The sequence below is a fragment of the Melanotaenia boesemani genome, chromosome 5 (genome assembly GCF_017639745.1).
Source record: "Melanotaenia boesemani isolate fMelBoe1 chromosome 5, fMelBoe1.pri, whole genome shotgun sequence".
In the NCBI taxonomy this organism is placed as follows: domain Eukaryota; kingdom Metazoa; phylum Chordata; class Actinopteri; order Atheriniformes; family Melanotaeniidae; genus Melanotaenia; species Melanotaenia boesemani.
Genome location: NC_055686.1, coordinates 4,513,089 through 4,533,651, shown reverse-complemented (window position 1 = coordinate 4,533,651; position 20,563 = coordinate 4,513,089). Strand labels below are relative to the sequence as shown.

At 41.0% G+C, this 20,563-nt stretch overlaps 1 protein-coding gene across 1 annotated transcript in view; it reads right to left on the bottom strand.

Annotated features, from left to right (window-relative positions):
- LOC121640415 overlaps window positions 1–20,563 on the bottom strand; it is a 601,409-nt gene that overhangs the window by 458,150 nt on the left and 122,696 nt on the right. The window contains exon 11 of the mRNA XM_041986133.1: window positions 3,906–4,232. Within this exon, the coding sequence (XP_041842067.1) occupies window positions 3,906–4,232 (327 nt within the window). The remainder of the gene's footprint in view (window positions 1–3,905; window positions 4,233–20,563) is intronic.

Sequence of the window (20,563 nt, the reverse complement as noted above, 5' to 3'; positions counted from 1 at the left end):
AATTTCCTGCATATGGGAAAGTTGATGACCACCCTGATCCAATACAGTACCTTGAGCGGTGTGAGGACTTCCTGGCTCTCAACCCCCTTACTGATGAGGAGCTCATCGCCACTCTTCGTAATGTGCTCCACGGTACGTCCAGAGACTGGTGGGACGTAGCACGTCATAAAATCCACTCCTGGAGTGAATTCCAGCAGCATTTTCGGGCTGCTTTTCTCTCCGAAGACTACGAGGATGAATTGGCTGAGCGGGTGCGCAACAGAGTCCAGGAAGAGAAGGAAAGCATCAGAGACTTTACCTACATGTATCAATCTCTTTGTAAACGTTGGAAGCCAGACATCACTGAAGAAGAGACTATAAAACTGATTTTAAAGAACATCAACCCCCAACTGGCCAGTCAGCTGAGGAGCAGGGTTACCACCGTAGATGAACTTGTTCGCCTGGGTCAACAAATGGAGAAAGACAGACAGAACCAGCTGCGATATGAGCAGAGGAGAAATGTGTGGAAAAAAGCTCAGAAGGCGGTTACCTCTGAAGCTGCTGACCAACCAAATGGTTGTTTTTGTCTTTCTAATCTAATCTTTAAAATCTTACTGGCTGATTTCAGGCAGGGTGGAGCAGTGAAGCAGGGGAGTTTAATCAAAGACATACACATGAAATGGCAGACAACCAGGCTGTCACAACATAATCACAATAAAATAATAAATTACAATAAAATGATTAAAAGCAAGATAAGTTTAAAAAAAGTTAACATGCAGATTTCATGCATAGGCGCATGAGAAAAGAAATGTTTTTAACCTGGTTTTAAAAATGTCTACATTTGGTGAAAGTTTAATCTCCTCTGACAGTTAATCCACTTGTTTGCAGCATAACAGCTAAATGCTGCTTCTCCATGTTTAGTCTGGACTCTGATCTGGACTAGTTGACCAGAGTCTTTGGATCTAAGAGCTCTGCTAGGTTTATATTTTCTGAAAGAAAAGAAGGTTGATCATTGGTCTTCACACATGCATTTAGGTTGTTATATAATATTCTTACCCAGTCAATGAAAGATGACCCAAACCCAAATTTGGTCAAAGCTACCACTCAAAATTTCCAGTTTACTCAGTCAAATGCCTTTTCTGTATGGTCTTAATATTAAGTCATAAAGATTTTGCCATTGTAATGTAATGGTTGCAAATAATTTCAGAGTTTGCGTCTATAAATCAAGCTTGTCACCCTGTTAAAAAATCTGCCTGAAAAATTCAAGTTTGCAAATGTGCAGAAAAGGGTTTGCATGGCTGTAAAATATAGATATGTATTTGTGAAAACAAAAATAAAGTTATTTTGTAAAAACCCTGTTCATAGATGCAAAGCACAAAACTGCATGCGAAACTCTGAAGTTGCGGTTGCCAAATTTGTCCATATCTTTCCACTTCTATCTGATTGAATGGTGACTAATCAAACTATCCAGTCAGTAAGCAGACAGCCTCCCATCCCTCCTTACCGCTGCAGACTCATAAAGGGGAGGGGGAAGATTTAAGCTGGTGATATTCTAAAAAATTTGTAAATATTCTAAAAATCCCTCTTAGAGGGGGGATGGGTGGCTGTTGGACTGGACTTGTTGAGGAGCCCCCTACACTGGACTTCCATAGACTTCACTAGCATTTTCATGGTGAGTGCAAAAAGGATGACTGAGATCTTACATCCAGCGATAATTCCCTTTTGAAGTTTGTACCAGTCGGAAGCTGTCGATACGGAAGAAATTCTTAGGCTGAAGTTGGCATAGTAGTCCAGGATAAGGTCTCTGAACTTCTTCAGGATGTGATGTCAGTTCAGTGCCTCTTCGACCAGCTTTTGAGACATGGAGCCATAGGTGTTTGCAAGCTCCAACCACAGCACAGCCAGGTCACCTTTGTTCTCCCTGGCTTCCCTGATAAGTTGAGTGACCATGCCTGTGTGCTCTAAATATCCAGAGATCTTTGGAATCCCTCCATTCTGGACCGAGGTGTCAATGTAGAAGTTTTTCAGGAGGTAGTCTGTCAGTCACATGACAACAATGCTGAAGAATATCTTCCCTTCAACACTCAGCAGTTAGATGGTTTGGAACTGATTGATGTTCTGAGACTTTTCCTCCTTTGGGATCCACACACCCTCTGCCTGTCTCCACTGGTCTGCTACCTTGCTCCTCCTCCAGATCACCTTCAGGATCTGCCAGAGCCTATGAAGTAGCCTGGGGCAGTTCTTATATACATTGTAAGGTACTCCACTAGGTCCAAAATCTTTATGACTTAATATCGAGCCCAATTGTCCACAATTCTTTGTAGAATTCTGCTGGGTAACCATCTGGACCTGGAGCTTTATTGTTGGAGAGCTTCATGGAGTTCATCGACTGAAAGGGGGGAATCCAAAACCATTTTCATGTTTTAATTTTGAAAGATTGATGCTACTAAGAAATTATTTCAATTTTGTCATCCGTTGTAGTTAGCTGTGATGTATAAAATGTTTTATAGAATTCTTTGAAAAAAAAATATTTAACTTGTCAGGGTCGTGGCTGATGTTTCCTTCTGGATCCTTTACAGAGGAGATCATTGTTTTCTCCTTGCTTGTTTTTAACTGATTAGCCAGGAACCTTCCAGATTTATTTCCATGTTCAAAGTTCTCCAAACAAAGTCTTTGCACCAAGAATTGCGTCTTTTTATCTATTATTTCATTAAGTTCAAGTTTAGCTTTCCTTATAGCATTTAGTGTGTGTTCTTCTGGGGAGACATGGTAAGTGTCCTCTAAGGATTTAATTCTGAGTTCTAACTCAGAATTTCTCAAAGTTTCCTTCTTTTTCTTGTGAGAAGAGAAGGAAATTATTTTCCCTCTCATTACTGCTTTTCCTGCTTCCCAAAGAACACACGCTGAAGTTTCTGGCAAGTCATTGTTTTCTAGATATAAGGACCATTCTCTTTTAAAGTAGCTGATAAATTCAGGATCTTTAAGTAATGGTTGTTACATCACCAGGCCTACAGCCTGAGAATGTATGAATGAACTCTGCTGCTTGAATGAGTAAAACCAGATCCAGCTGGAGACAACCACCTACCATGCTGATGGATTGATGGATTGGTCAGATTCATCCACTTCCAGATCATTTGCACCGCCCATTAACGGGATTGGACACAGCCTGCATCGTGCCTCCGTCTACACGGCCCAGTCAGATCGTTGCTGGGGCCTTAAGAAGGAGCTGCCACCGTCATTCGACACAGCTGTGCTTCATCGACTCACAGTGTGCCAACTTTGGGATTGTGATAGACAATAGTGGTTTTGTAAGCTTGAGATTTCCTTTGTTTTGGTTGATGTCACTCATCAGCGAGCTGCTAGTTAAGAAATAATCTAACCTAGAATAGGAATGATGAACTGAAGAGAAGAAAGTGTACTCTCTTAGTGTGGGATGGTGAGAGTGCCAAGCATTACAAAGATCAATATCCTTCATGTACTGTGTAATTGTATATGACATACTGTGTAACTCGATGAGCTCCTGTGGTACTATGTTTGTCCAGTATAATGTTAAAATCCCCTCCTATGATTAGTGTGTTATCTGAATGACCACAGAGTGTGGCAAAGAGGGAGTGAAAGAAGGAGGGGTCATCAACATTTGTACCATATATATTTGCAATACATAACTTAACATTTTGAATAGATATTGTAACTATTATTAATCTGCCTTCTGGATCTATGATTCTAATTTTAAGTTTAGACTTTGATGGTTTCTTTGGCAAACAATACTATAATTGTTGCTTCACACTTTGTTTCCTAAAACCTTCTTTGATTAGAATTAGCTACTATTGTTTAAGCTCTAAATTTCTAAAGGGATTAGATGAAGTTTAAATGTAGCTGATCAGCTGATTGGAAAAATACTCCAACATCAGATTTAATCCACTGACCTCTGACTGTGAGATGAACTTTCTTCTCCATCAGGATGTTTCCCTCCCTGCTGAATACTCTGCAGGTGAAGGTCCTACTGTCTCCATCTGTGGGGTGTTTCAGAGTCAGACTGAGGTTTCTAGATTGTAGAGGGTTTCTCTCCATCACTGTTCTGGTTCTATACAACTGATGTTGTTCATCAGGCTGGTCAGAACCGCTCTGATACACATGGACCTTTATATTGAGATTATTCCTCCACTCCACTTTAGCGTCTCCAGGCAGGTGAACTGTGGTTCTGCAGGGCAGCAGGACAGACTCCACCCCTGACTTCGCCTCCACCTGGTAGACTGAGAGAAAACAACAACATTAGCAGCAGCAGCTCTGATGGTCACATGACCATCTCATCTTGGTCTCTGGGTCTCATACTGGTGGAGGACTCTCAGTGTTCAGAGAGAAGAAGTTCCAGCAGTTTCTTTGAGGACGTGGATCAACCAGGCCAGAAATTTTCACTGGGGTGGCCAGGATGGATTTGTGATTATTTTTGGGAGGGTTTATATGTCTGTTAGAGTAAGCAAAGTTGACAGTTTAAAGTTAACAGTTTAAACTTTCTCCCTTAAGGATGGGTAATGATTTGTTGTCTCACCCACCCTGCAGAGGACAGGATGTGGTGGTCACAGCTCTGTGTGAAAAGGGTCATAAAGTGTTGTATGCTGATGTGTTTCCCTGTTTGAAGTTTGCGAGAACTTTGCTTGCTCTACTGAAGTGTGATAGCTGCTCAATAAAAAGGGTGCACTGGGGTTGAGACTTCGGAGTTGACACCAGACACTCTCTGAGTGCTGAACCACCGTCTCTCCCCATCGCGATGAAGCTGACTTCACTCTGAGTTCTTTGTGTCTTATTTTATGATAGAAAAATACCCATCAATGTCCCACCACTTGATGAGGCAGTGTGTAAACCAAAACTCATCTGCAACATCATGCAGCGTCTTAGAATAAAAGGTTATAAATTGCATTTTCTCAACGTCGTGATGCTACTGAGCTGTGACTACTCAAAAAAGTGCATAATAAGTGAGGGAGTGACTTTAACAACAACAACATGATAACAATAATTTTTAGTTTATTTATCTCAATTGAGAAATTCAGCCCTACATTTAATCTATCTCTAGTTGTACTAGAGAGCCGTGGGCAACCATGTTTCAGCACCTGACAGCAGTTGGGTGGGGTTAGGTGCCTTAAAGTGGTTTTGTTGGCACACCATGAACTTGAACCCAAGTTCTCCATACCCAAGACCACAAGGCTACCAGTCCCCCAAACATCTAGTTTCCAAGAGCAGCCCTGCACCCCTACAACATTTGGAAAGCAGATGATGGTGGAAGTTTAAATAATATTTGGTGTATCTAGATTTTTTCCCTTATCTGTGCAGATAAAGTGAAAAAGGCTTATATTAAACAGCCATAGCACATTTTTCAGACGACTGTACTGAGTTTTACTATTTAGCTGAGAGGAGATTCTCAGCTTAGATTATGGTGATCAGCAGCATTATGAGCTCAATGTCTGTGTATCATCAGGAATACACAATGTAAAGGAAATTCTACTTATAATGCCTTATTGTTTCATATATTCATTTTGTTAAGAACTCATTTATCCCACTATTTCTTTCATTATATACATTTATTCATTTATTCATTAACTGTTACTACATGACACTTTTATTATTATTATTATTATTATTATTATTATTATTATTATTATTACTCATCATGCTTTAATTCACTTTTAAGGTTTGTTCTTTTCAAATACATATGCTCTGTTTAATGTTCACTACGAGTGTAAGATGACCATTATCTGGTCCTACCTCAGACCCTTGGTCAGGCACAACTATGTCAGGGTGGTTTGACGCCAGCCCTGGGTATTTTGTGTCCACCCAAGGTCTTCAGGAAGGAAGATTAGTTCAACAGAAATGTATAAATTTTGTTTTCCTCTTACCTCCTCAGAGTCTCATTTGACTCTGCTCGAGTCAGGTGACACTCTCCTTGCTGCAAGTATTTGTCTGTTCTTTTTCCTAAATAAAAATTGTTACACTTTCTCTCAACCAGACTCTGGCAATTCATTTTTCTACCACAACAGATACATCATTTTTTTTTCTGATCATAGTCGCATCAGTCTATACATACACACACATAAAAAACACACTGTGTCCCCTTCGGTATTATAGCCTTCCTGTTATTATCTACAGATGTGATTCTAGAGTCTCCTGGGGCTCTGCCAACCATGCATTCATCACCCTTTTATTATATTTTATAATAATAACATTTTAATATCTTTATAGGCTTTGTTGCTAAAATATTAAATTCCTCAAATCTAAGTTTTGGATTTTCTTTGGCAAATTCTACTATTTTTCTACTTTATTATTTTCAATTATAAAGAACTAAAAAGGAGCAATATCATTTAACATGTTTCCAGTACAGAATATTAAACTATGTGCTGAGGCCTGTATTATGACTCTTTAGGATTAAATTTACAACATACAGAACATAAATAAATAAATGTAGTTTTCAGAAGCATAAAGCCAACTACACACATGGAAAATATAACATAAACAAAAACAACAACCATAACAGCCTGGCTATAGGCAAGACCATTCTACTGAAACTGCTCTCCTCTCAGTTACTGATTCCCTACAGCTTGCCAGATCCGCTGGTCAATCCTCAATCCTTATACTGCTGGACCTATCTGCTGCCTCATCATCATATATTGTTCTCCACACTCTCGGAGCTTGGCATCTCAGGGTCTGTCGTCTCGTGGTTTATGTCCTACCTCATAGGAAGATCCTTCAAAGTATCTTGGCAAGGGGGTGCTTGGCCCTCTTCTCTTTTCACTACACACCTCCTCACTTGGTGCAATCATTAGCTCTCATGGTTTCTCCTACCACTGCTATGCAGATGACACTCAGCTTTTCCATTCTTTCCCACTCGACGACACAACCGTCTCAATGTGAATATCAGCATGCCTTGCTGATATCGCCACATGGATGAAGGATCGCCACCTTCAGCTAAATCTGTCCAAGAACGAGCTTATTGTCTGTCCAGCCAATCCTTCCTTACCGCTACAGATAAGCGTGCAGCATATCTGTGCCTATGTCTTCTACCAGGAATCTTGGTGTCATGGTAGACAACCAGTTGACCTTTAAGGACCATGTTGCCTCGGTTGCTCGATCTTGCCATTTTGCTCTCTACAATATCAGAAGGATCAGACTCTACCTGACTGAACATACGGCACAGCTCCTGGTCCAGGCTCTGGTCATTTCAGGCTTTGCTACTGCAACTCATTTCTGGCTGGCCTGCCTGCATGCTCACATATCCTCTGCAGATGATCCAGAATCCAGCAGCACGTCTGGTTTTTAACCAGGCCAAAGGCTTCTGGATTACAAAACAATAACCCAAACAGCTCTTGTCTACCTTCACTCCTTAATCCAGAGCTACACTCTTTCTCGAGAGTTACGCTCTGCCAGTGAAAGATGCCTAGTGCTATATATATAATAGATAGAGAGCTAGATAGCTAGATAGATAGATAGCTAGATAGATAGATAGATAGATAGATAGATAGATAGATAGATAGATAGATAGATAGATAGATAGCTAGATAGATAGATAGATAGATAGATAGATAGATAGATAGATAGATAGATAGATAGATAGATCGATCTTCACCACTGGGTGGCTGATCCTCCACAGTCTTCATGTCTGACACACATCAGCTCAGAAACATGAAGATCTGATAAGTCTTCTCTGATCTGAACCATTTGAAGCTGAACTTTAATATGACTGAGCTCAGCTCCAGGAGGAACATGTACTGAAGCTGCTGCATCCAGCTGTTTACCACCACAGAAGAAGAACAGAAGCTCCACATGGAGACTCTGTGTGAGATAAATGCAGTGAAGCTTCAACTCTGTTTGATAAAGTCATGATGTGGAGCTGCTTTACTGGTGAAGGACTCAGTCTGAAGGAGCTTTCCTGACTTCTGGAACAAAACCTGAACTTTCACTCCACATTTCTGTCTCAATTTCTGGAACAAATCTGACTGTCAGAGTACCACAAGAAGACTCATACTGACCATCAGCATTATTGGTAGTGTAGTTTTAGAGACTCACCTGACATGAAACAGAACCTAAAATGATATAAAACACCAACAGGGATGATAAGAACCGGAACCAGGAGAACCAGAACAGCTGTGGCCCAAGACGGAAATGGTTCTGTGGAAAAAAGGAAGAGTTATGACATCTCGACCTGAATCTACACCTCTGGCCTCTGACCTGTATGAACATCTCTGACCTTTATCTAAATCTCTGACTGACTGTACATTTCTGACCTCTGACCTGAATCTACCTTTCTGCACAGTATCTGTATCTACATCCCTGAATTGTATGTACATCTCAGACCTTTGATCTGTATCTACATTTCTGACCTGTATCTACATAGCTACATAACTATACATACATCATGACCTGTCGCTAAATCTCTGACCGCTGACCTATATAAACATTTCTAACGTGTATTGACATCTCTGAACTGTATCTACATCTGTAACCTCTATGTACATTTCTGACCTGTATGTACGTCTCTGACTGCTGACCTATATCTACAGTACATCTCTGATCAGTTTCTACAAGTCTGACCTGCATCTACATCTCTGATCTGTCTCTAAATCTCTGACCCCTGAACTGTATAAACATCTCTGACCTGTATCTACATCTCTGACCTCTCTACATCTCTGATCTCTGACCTGTATCTACATCTCTGACCTCTGACATGTATCTACATCTGTGATCTCTGACCTATATCTATAAGTTTGACCTGTATCTACATCTCTGACCTCTGACCTGTATCTACATCTGGGATCTGTATCTTTATCTCTTACCTATATCTACATCTCTTACCTTTATTTACATCTTTGACCTTAATCTACATCTCTGACCTGTACCTACATCTCTGACGTTTATCTACATCGCTGACCTGTATCTACATCTCTGACGTTTATCTACATCTCTGACCTGTACCTACATCTCTGACGTTTATCTACATCTCTGACGTTTATCTACATCTCTGACCTGTACCTACATCTCTGACGTTTATCTACATCTCTGACCTGTATCTACATCTCTGACGTTTATCTACATCTCTGACCTGTACCTACATCTCTGACGTTTATCTACATCTCTGACCTGTACCTATATCTCTGACGTTTATCTACATCTCTGACCTGTATCTACATCTCTGACGTTTATCTACATCTCTGACCTGTATCTACATCTCTGATCTCTCTTTTTATCTACATCTCTGACCTCTGACATGTATCTACATCTCTGATCCCTGACCTGTATCTATAAGTCTGATCTGTATCTACATTTATAAACTTTATCTATATTTCTGACTTGTTTTGTACAACTCTGACTTGTATCTACATCTCTGACCTCTGACCTGTATCTACATCTGTGATCTGTATCTTTATCTCTTACCTGTATCTACATCTCTGACTTTTATCTACATCTCTCATCTCTACCTACATCTCTGACCCCTAGCTATAAGTTTGACTTGTATCTACACCTCAGACCTGTATCTACATTTCTGAACTGTGTGTACATCTCTGATGAGTATTTACATCTATGACCTGAATGTTAATTTCTGCACAGCATCTACATCTCTGACTTCTGACCTGTATTTACGTCTCTGCACTATATCTACATCTCTGACCACTGAATTGTATCTACATCTAAACCTGTGTCAACATCTCTGACCTGTATCTACATCTATGAATTGTATCCATATCTTTGACCTGACATGTGTCTACACCTCTGACCTGTATCTACATCTCTGACCTTTATCTACATCTCTCACCTCTACCTACATCTCTGACCTGTATCTACATCTCTGACCTTTATCTACATCTCTCACCTTTACCTACATCTCTGACCTGTATGTACATCACTGACTTGTTTCTATATCTCTGACCTGTATCTATATTTCTGTCCTGTATCTACATCTCTGACCTGTATCTACATTTCTGTCCTGTATCTACATCTCTGACCTGAATGTAAATTTCTGCACAGCATCTACATCTCAGACCGCTGACTTGTATCTACATCTCAAACCTGTAACTACATCTCTGTCATGTATCTTCATCTCTGAATTGTATCTATATCGCTGAACTGACATATGTCTCCACCTGTGACCTGTATCTAAATATCTGACTTCTAACCAATATTTACATCTCTAACCTTGATCAACATCTCAGACCTGTATCTGCATTTCTGATCTTTATCTCCATCTCTGATCTGTATCTTCATCTCTAAGCTGTGTCTAAAGCTCAGACTTTAACCTACATCTCTAACGTGTATCTACATCACTGACCTTTGACGTGTATCAGAACTACTTTCTGTCTTAGGATGTCTTTGTTTCTGTAAATCGTGCAGATGTAGCTTCCCGTGTCTCTGTCTGTGGGGTGTTTCAGGGTCAGACTGACGTCTCCAGATCTCAGCAGGTCTTCGTACATCTCTGTACGGTCTCTGTAAAACTTGCTCTGCTTCATAAAGTCTTTACTTGTGATTGGATAGACATGAACCATGATTAAATCTGGATCAGAGCGAGTCCACTCCACAGTGACGTCTTTGGGCAGGTCAGGTGTTGTTCTGCAGGGCAGGATGACAGACTCCGCCCCCTCAGTCACCTTCACCTCCTCCTGATGGTCTGAGAAGACAGAACAATGTTATTCAGTCACAGCTTTTTCATTTTTTTAGCAGGAACAGAAGGAAAACTAAATCAACACAAGATGCTGCCTTCAAGTCGGGGATCTGCAGGTTTATAAGGACCCACCAGAGCCTGGAGAAGGACTCCATGGACTGCACCCTACTGGACTCTCTGAACCACTTCTTCATTCACTTCAACTACCACAACAGAGAGGCTCACACTGATCCTGGTCTTCCTGAGAAGAACCAGTCCATCAGCAGTATCAGGTCAGAACCAGCCTGTCCAGCTGCTCTAGATGGACTTACTGGACGGATACTGGAGTCATGAGCAGATGAACCAGCAGAGGTTTTACAACCATCTCCAACCTCTTGCTACAGCAGTCTGTGGTCCCCACCTACCTTAAGTCAGCCTCCATCAAACTGTCTGAATGATTCCTGTCCAGTCGCTCTCACGCCGTCACCACCAGATGTTTTAAAAGACTCGTCCTCTCTCACATCAAAGCTGGTCCCTGTTGACTTTGATCCACACCAGCTCAGCAGAGGACAGTAAAGACCTCCAGCAGGTGGTGAGAGGACCAGAGTGGAGACAGAGACCACATGTCCCCCTCAGAGACATCTACACTGGTGGACTCCAGCAGAAAGCCAGCTGTATTATTAAGGACCTGACACACCCTGGACACACCCTGGTCTCCGTCCTGCCTTCTGGAGAACTCTACAGAGCACTCAGGACAAAACCAGAACAGAATCAGGAACATCTTCTACCCACAAGCTGCTTCTCACTGTTCTGCAGCATGAACATAAAGTTCTGTTCTCTTCTTCTTCTACTCTTCTAATAAAGGACTCATCAGGTTGTTCCTTCACTCTGTTCTTCCCTTCAGGTTGACCTCTGACCTGTATCTACAGCAGGTGTTTGCTGCTTACCTTTCACCTTCAGCTCAACATCCGTTACTCTCCGTACATTTACTCCATCAGTGATGGAGCAGGTGTAGATGCTGCTGTCAGACAGATGTGGTTTTCTCAGAGTGAGACTGAAGTCTGAAGAGTCTAAAGCATCAGGTTTCATTGATGTTCGTCCTCTGTAACGCTGGTCTTCCAGATCACCTTCTTCTCCTCTCTGGTGGACAAATATGGGACTGAGATCGCTGCGAGTCCACACGACTCTGAGGTTTTCTTTAGTTAGAATACCATCAAACTCACAGGGCAGAAGGACCGACTCCGCCCCCTCATTCACTTCCACCACCCCAGCCAGGGCATGCTGGGAAACTGTGAGGACACAAACAAGGAAGAATGAAGAGAAACGCTGGAAACTGGACCAGATAGTGTCCTACAGACCAAATTCCTGATGTGTCAATGTCTGAGAGAGGACAATGAGAGGATAGACAGACAGAAAGGACGCTGAGAGGACAAAGAAAGAGAACACTGAGAGGATAGAAAGAAGGGGAGAGGACAAAAAGTCAGACAAGACACAGAGGATAAACAACAACGAAATTGAAAGGATACAGACAAAGAGGACACTAACAGGACAGAGAGGACACTGAGACGACAAACAGACAAAGAGTACACTGAGAGGACACAAAGACTGTGGAACATAAACACATGTTTATAGTTACATTCACAGACCTGATGTTACATCCATAAGACCGGATATTAACCCCTTAACTCCCGGTAGCAGAGGGTGCAGGCGCAAGAGGTGAAACTAAACAGTCTAGCTAAGAATGAAAGGTTAGAGACTTTATAGGCCAGAAATCTGGATAATGAAACAGTAAAGGTGCATGGATGGAAGTTTTTGGGCATATTGTGAATATTTCTCTCTCCTCACCATCTAGAAGCTGTGAGATTCTAATCCTGCTTTCTGTCTGTTCACCTGATGCTGATATTCATCACATATTGTTCCTTCTGTGTTTAGACGGAAGCAGCTTCACAGCTTTAAATTCATCCTGCTGACTTTTTACCTTTTAGTTAGTAAATCCTGAACATTTCATCCTTCTTTCTCATAAATATTTGATTTTATAAATATATATGAAGAAATATTTTAACTTTTACTGTTTAAAGAAAAAACTGCTGCTAAACCTTTTTAAGTGTTTAGTGCAGGGGTCTGCAGCCTTTCCAATCCAAACAGCCATTTTTTTCTTCAGCCAGCTAAATAAAACTCCTTTAGAAACACAAGTGTTTTCTTTTGAAACAAATATAACTTATAATTTTTCATAAATATCTGCTATAAGTGTGACAGGACCAAAGAGGGAGTGGGACTTATTTTAATTAGGACATGTTTTATTAATTTTTTTAGCTGCATGTTATTTTATTTGTGCTATTTATTTATACTTTTAACTGCATGTGTTACTCGCTTTATATCCTTGGTTTTATGTAATGGGCTATATATTGGTTTTATTGACACCCTCTGAGGCCAATCAAGCCTTAACGAGCCCCACAGGTGCGGGCTGTCCTGAGAGTATTTAGGCAGAGCCCGCAGAGTGAAACATGGGGAAAAGGAGACAAGGGATGCTTCTGGGAGAGAGATACAACCGTGATCAGAGGTAGTGGCTGAGAACATGGCTGGCCGAAACCATTAGCAGCTAGAACCGGAAGCGACCGAGGCCGCAAGGTGCCGCAGAACCTCCAGAGGAATGGCGGGCGGATTGCGGGGAGGAGCGCAACAGCCGACCCGGAACCTGTTCGGAACGCTGCCAGAAGCTGCATACTTGGACAGTACGGAACACCTGAGAGGGCCAAGACTAGATGATTCACATTATTTTTTTATTTCAATAATCTGTTTTGTAAACCTTTTACCCTTTTTAATGTGGCTTTTGTCTCTGCTCCCCCTGATCCGAAAAGAATCTGCGGTGGCGGCCTTTATCAGGGCCATGCTGCCACCCGTGAATTTTGTCATTTGTCAAGTACTGCATTTTTATCTTTTAGTTTTTAAAATAAAGAAAAACACAATTTAATTGCAGTACACAGATTTTCTTCTATGGGATGTAGAAATTTGTAATAAAAATATTTGTTTTTTTTTTTAACAAGGAAAAGAAATCAAAATGAATGTTACTGGTTCTTTTAGTGTCATTATGCTGTGAAAATTCAAAGCAACTTTTCCATGAAAAAAACTGAAAAGCAACATAGCTATTTGTTAGTTATTTAGCATTTTAACTGTATATTAAGAGCAATGGTGGAAGATCCAGAGACTCACTTGCTGTTCCGGATGTCATTATATATATATATATATATATATATATATATATATATATATATATATATATGAGGCTCAGGTTTCAGAGGGAGGAGGCTGCTGCCACAAACAACAGGAAAACTGAACGTCCTCTTTCCTCAGAACCGATCTGTGGCCTTCTGGCCTTCATTCCTCAGATCTGACCATCACTCTGATCCACATCCCACTTTTCTACTTCATCCTGTGAACACCTGAACTCTCCTCAACAATCTGTACAGCATGTCTCTAAACTTCTAGTCAGCTCAAAACCCACAACCTGTCCTCTTGATCCTGTTCCCTCTGACATCCTGCAGAGCATTTTACCTACAGTCAAATCTGCAGTAACTCATTATCAACTCCTCTCTTAAATCCGGTGTCTTTCCTTCTGCCTTCAAGCAAGCTCGTGTTACCCCACTGCTGAAGAAACCCACACTCAACCCAGCCCAGGTTGAAAACTACTGGCCGGTCTCATTGCTTCCATTCATGTCTAAACTACTAGAGCGTGCCGTCTTCAGTCAGGTCTCACAGTTCCTCCAAGACAACAACCTGTTAGATCCATATCAATCTGGATATAGGCAAGGTCACTCTACTGAAACTGCTCTCCTGTCAGTTACTGATTCCCTACGACTTGCCAGATCCACTGGTCAATCCTCAGTCCTTATACTGCTGGACCTGTCGGCTGCCTTTGACACGGTCAGCCATCATATACTGTTCTCCAAACTCTTGGAGCTTGGCATCTCAGGATCTGTCCTCTCGTGGTTTACATCCTACCTCACAGGGAGATCATTCAAAGTATCTTGGTGAGGGGGTGTGTCCAGATCACATGGGCTGACAAAAGGGGTGCCTCAGGGCTCGGTGCTCGGCCCTCTTCTCTTTTCCCTATACACCTCCTCACTCGGTGCAGTCATTAGCTCTCATAGTTTCTCCTACCACTGCTATGCAGATGACACTCAGCTTTTCCTTTCTTTCCCACCTGATGACACAACCATCTCAATGCGAATATCAGCATGCCTTGCTGATATCTCTGCATGGATGAAGGCTCGCCACCTTCAGCTAAATCTGTCCAAGACTGAGCTTATTGTCTTTCCAGCCAGTCCTTCTTTACCGCCACAGATAAGTGTGCAGCTTGACTCAATCACACTAGTGCCTACATCTTCTACCAGGAATCTTGGTGTCATGGTAGACAACCAGCTGACCTTTAAGGACCATGTTGCCTCGGTTTCCCGGTCTTGCCGATTTGCTCTCTACAACATCAGGAGGATCAGACCCTACCTGACTGAACACACGACCCAGCTCCTGGTCCAGGCTCTGGTCATTTCACGCATTGACTACTGCAACTCCGTACTGGCTGGCCTGCATGCATGTTCAGTTAAACCTCTGCAGATGATCCAGAACACAGCAGCACGTCTGGTCTTCAACCTTCAAAAGAGTTCATGTCACTCCGCTGCTAATTGCTCTTCACTGGCTTCCAGTTGCAGCAACCATCAAATTCAAAGCTCTGCTTCTGGCTTACAAAACAATAACCCAAACGGCTCCGGGCTACCTTCACTCCTTAATCCAGAGCTACACTCCCTCTCGAAAGTTACGCTCTACCAGTGAAAGACGCCTAGTGCTCCCACCACAACGTGGTGCAAAATCAGTAGCTAGACTCTTCTCCTCTGTTGTTCCCGGTGGTGGAACGATCTACCAAACTCCGTCCGATCCGCAGAGTCCGTATCCACTTTTAAGACCAAGCTAAAGACTCAGTTGTTTAAGGAGCATTTCCACATTTAGCTTAACTAAATGAGTCAGAAAGATTTGTCCAGCTTTTTGGCTTAACCAAGTACTGAAGAAGCTGTGTGCACTTATGCCCAAGATGATATTGTGGGGTGAAATCATGCACTTATGACCAAGTTGATATTGTGTGATGAAATCGTGATCCTGTATTTAAAAAAAAATAATTATATGCACTGCACTAGCACTACATGACAGCACCTGGGTACAACTGGACTCAAAAGCGGTCTGACCATCACTTAATTATGACGTCCCATCTTGTTTGAATTCATGCTTGTGTTGTTCTTCCTCTCAAATGTAAGTCGCTTTGGATAAAAGCGTCTGCTAAATGACTGTAGAATAGAATAGAATAGAATAGAATAGAATGTCATTAATTTCCTCTGCATGTTGGTTCATATTTCTAACCTGTTCCGATACGTGGACTCTTTCCTTGCTTTGGATTCTGTTTATTCTGATTGTTTGGCTCCAACACACCAAGACTGGTTCCTCTCATCTGGAATATTTCATGAAGCAGCAGCAGACCAACAACTCTGAGAAATGATGGGAAAGACTGACAACGATCATTTAGTAGAATCTGTAGTTACGTTGTGGATCAGCTGGATTCTCTGCAGATCAGATTCCAGTCAGAAGAAATTCCTGGATTTTTCCAAAGTAAATTCCAGCAAACGTCCTCACTGCTAAACTTTCCCTCGTCAGCTAAAAGGAAGAATCTGGGAAACAGTGGCAGCTCTCCACAGTTTCTCTCTGAAACACTCACACACTCCAACACACAGCTGCTTTCTGCTTCACACACACACAAGAGAAGAAGAAATGTGACGTTTCCACCATCAGAGAGGAAGATGAAGGAAGTGAGGATGATGAGAGGAAGCTGATCTTACCGTGCAGGAGGAGGACCATCACCAGCAACATCTTCATCTTCCTGTCAGACTAAGAGAGACTTTAAGTCCTTCAGGACATCAGCAGCTCTGACAACACTTCACTTCACCTCCAGAGAAGCTTCTTATCACACAACCAGTTTCAGGACAACTTCTGAGGAAAGAGGAAGACGTTCATCTTCCTCAAAGTTTCACTCTGATCATCCAGTTTGTCTCAGTGTTGCTGGAACTCACCTCCACCTGTGTTATGGTTTCATGTGTAAACAGATCACTCCTCCAGTTCAGTACAGTGCAGGTAAACCAGTTTGTCTCCTCCATTTTAGTGTTTCTCCTTTACTTCCATGTTTTCATAAAAATAAAAATCTGCTTTTTTTGGTGCAAAGTCAAACTCATTTTACAATAAATCATATAATATCCGGATTTGTTAATAAGAATCAGTGTAATAAAAGGAATCCTCAGTGCAGACAGCAAAACCAGAGCCAGAATTTATTTACCTTTCTCTTAGTGAAGCTGACTGGATCTCTTCCATGGTATATTAAAATGCTCTCATGCAGATAAAATTTTGTTTGAAAATGTTCCAGTTGATAGGTAAAAATGTGGTGGAACAATTTTTATCATGAGCTTTAACTGTCACAGAACTGTCTGAATGAATGAAAAGTATTGCTTGTCTAAACTTATTTTCCTCTCTGAAAACATCTGTTTGGACCTGATGCTCATGGATTTTTCATTTTTACTTGCAAGGCAAGGCAAATTTATTTGTAATGCAAGTGTTTTACATAAAACATTAAAAGCATTACAGCAGGGTGCAGGAAGCAATAACAAGTTAATTATAAACAAACTTTAAAAGAAATTAAAAAGAAAAAGCATTCAGATCTGTTATATCACCTGTCTCCGGAACACACAGCAACCAGTCCGACTTACATTTACATGAAGTGCTGCTGAGGTTTGTTGTGCATCGCTGGTACTTTTCAGGGCCTCAGACTCTCACCCCTATTTGTCCAGGGAAGCCCCCACTTCCTAAAAGCAGGCAGTTTCCTTAGTCAATGCACAAAGGTACAGAGAGGCAGTCAGAGCTAAATGTTAATATCATGGAAATATTTCAGAAGCAGGAAGTTTAACATAATTTAACAATGATTTCCAATAAGAGTAAAATTTTCAGGGCGTCTTAGATTGAACTGAATTATCTTCTTCTGCTTTCAAAGATGGCAACGCTGAACATTGTCTCACATGGACATAGTGACGAGTTCATCCGGACACACACCAAAGATGTCTACCTGTGGAGTGGGACTGATAGATGTACCTAAAATATCAAAGATGGATTAAAAAGTGTGCCTGTTTTGTTATCTTTCATTCCTCTCCTGGGCAGATGAAAACACAGAACAATGGTTCCTTCTTCTCCACAGTCCAGCCGTGGATACAGATGTTTCTCTCCCTCAGTTCGGCCTAACTTCCAGTCTGCTGATGAGCTGGCTGAACACACACCCTGAGTCTCCTCATGAGTTTGCTGCACATAAGAACGAGATATTCTTGTTAAATATAACATACCTGAATAATAATGAAATGAAGCAATCATTTTATTATTATACAAGTATATTTTACACTAGTTCAAATAAGCAATAGATAAAAATACCACAAATATTCATGTATTGAATGTACTGAAAAAACACCAGCATGAAACAGACGTCAACGTGAGAGCTGCAGCTGCTGCTGAGGATGACGTCTTTAAATAAAGTATATTTGTCACTTTCTGACATCTGTTTGTAGTTCATGTCTTTTTTTTCTCAACCTTCACACTCCTCCCTTACACTTCTTCATTTTTGTACGGGTGATTGATGGATTAAGATGAAGATGAATAAGAGGAGGGGGCCTGGACCCCAGGCCAGGCCTTCGGCTGTGATTGGCCAAAAGCCCCATGACCGAGGTGAAAGGGGTCTGACACACATCCATTTAGACACATTAAAGGCCAAACTGCATTAAAAGTTGTTTTTTTTTACAGCCACACCGGCCCACAGACACATCGACCCACCGGGATACTCCCGATAGCTAGTCTGCCCTTGGAGACTGTTAAGAACCTGATGCAGAGTTTCTGTTGGGCTGATCATCCTGAACAGTTTATCCACTTTATGATGGACTCCACAGATTATTGATGCTCTATAATCCAGTTTGCTTTTACTGGTGAGGAAATATTCGTATAACAGACTCTGATTAGAAATGAAACCCGACTGATCTGTTTCTCCTCTCAGCTCATTCTGAAACATCAAACAATAGAAAGAGAAACCTCAACGTGTTTTTATAAAAGAATGAATTTTTACAGGAGTTCATGTAAAAGCGTCTGCAGCAGCCGACCAATCAGAATGGAGGATTTCTACCAGGATGGAAAGTAACAGAGACGCTGCAGCCAGAAACCAGAAGAGATTCAAACTAGGATTCTCGTCAATGTTCATGTCCATCTTCTGTCTTCCAGGTTCCACATTTCTAAATAAAAAGCTTAGAGCTTCCACTTCTTTCTCTGCTTTGTAAAACACGCAGATGTGGGTCTGATTATTATCACGTAGACGTGAAGCAGCAACATGAATTTCTGACTCTTTATTGCTGAAGTGCAGCAGGACACATTTGAGCCTTTAGATTAAAACTGTTTCCACGAAGGCGGAGCCAGCTGGAAACATCTGTCTGGACCTGATGAGCTCTTAATACGAGTTAAAGCGCTGAAACTGAGAAGATTCAGACTAAAACCAGGTGAAATGATCCTTCCATGCAGGCAGACTTTTACACTTGTAAGATTTCCTGAAATAAGAAAAAATATCTAGACTTTAGAGAAGTGAGAAATGTCTTAAAGCAAGTTGTAAAAAACTCATTTCAAGTCCTTTAGTAAGTGAAACAGCCTCATAAACAGCCTGTAAACAGCCTGTAAATGCTTCTTTTTAGTGTTTCTTACTTTAAGAGAAAAGATCTAAAAACCAGATGATTCTTCTTAATTTGAGAATTGCTGCTTGTTTTAATCTTACTGAAGAGGCAGCACCACACAGTCCCTGCCAACCACGTCTCCAACCACCACCAACCAGGGGGGATGGATCAGGATGACGTGGGAGTTGAACCACCAACCTTCTATCTACCAGACAGCCTGCTTTCTCTGCTGAGCCTCAGCTCTTCTGTACGCACCGTCCTGCAACCAGGTCATGAATTCATGCAGCTGCTCTTGTTTTAACATGTTTTTCTCAGAGTGGAGAAGAAACAACACTGAACAGAAGCATTGACAGGCTGTTTATGAGGCTGTTTACTTAATAAAGGACTTTGTTTTAAGATATAATCACTTGTCTAAAGTCTAGACTTTTTTCTTATTTCAGGAAATCTGTGTGAGTCGCTGCTGGAAGTTTTTACAGCTAAAAGTTGGTATGAAAGATACAACATGATCTCCAACAGAGTCTCAGTGAGATGATTTAACTTCATGTGCATGTAAATTAACCAGTTTTAGATTCTGTTGCTGAGTCAGAAATAAGAGAGGAGTTAAATAATCTCACACATTCTGCTCTGGCTGGATATTTTGTTCCTTTTCTCTTCAGTGAAACATCTCAGCTTGTTGCAGGTTCAGACTTGTTGCTTCACCCTTTCTGGCTAACACACACCAACCAGTCTGACTGGCTTTTAGAAGGAAAAGCTGCTGCTGTGTTTTCTTGTCAGGCAGGAGGACCACAAAGATAAAACCACGTATATAACCAAAGTCAAGTAAAAACACACCTGATCATTCATTATCTCTAACACACTCATAATAAATATAAAAATAAACCAAACCACAATGAGGAAAAATGATAATAAACACAAATAAATAAATAAGATAATGAAAGAAGAGAAATAAGTAAATAAAAGAGCAACAAGTAAAAAGTAAATGTAAAGAGTTTATAAAACACAATAAAATCAGAATAGAGAAAGTGTTTAAAATAAGTAAAATGTACATAATTAAACAAGTAAACACAACTAAAATAAAATAAATAAATAAATAAATAAGCTAAAATTCATAGTAATTATAAAATAAATGAGGACAAAACAAAATAAAACAAAAGACATTTATTAAATGAAGCAGAGCATTGGT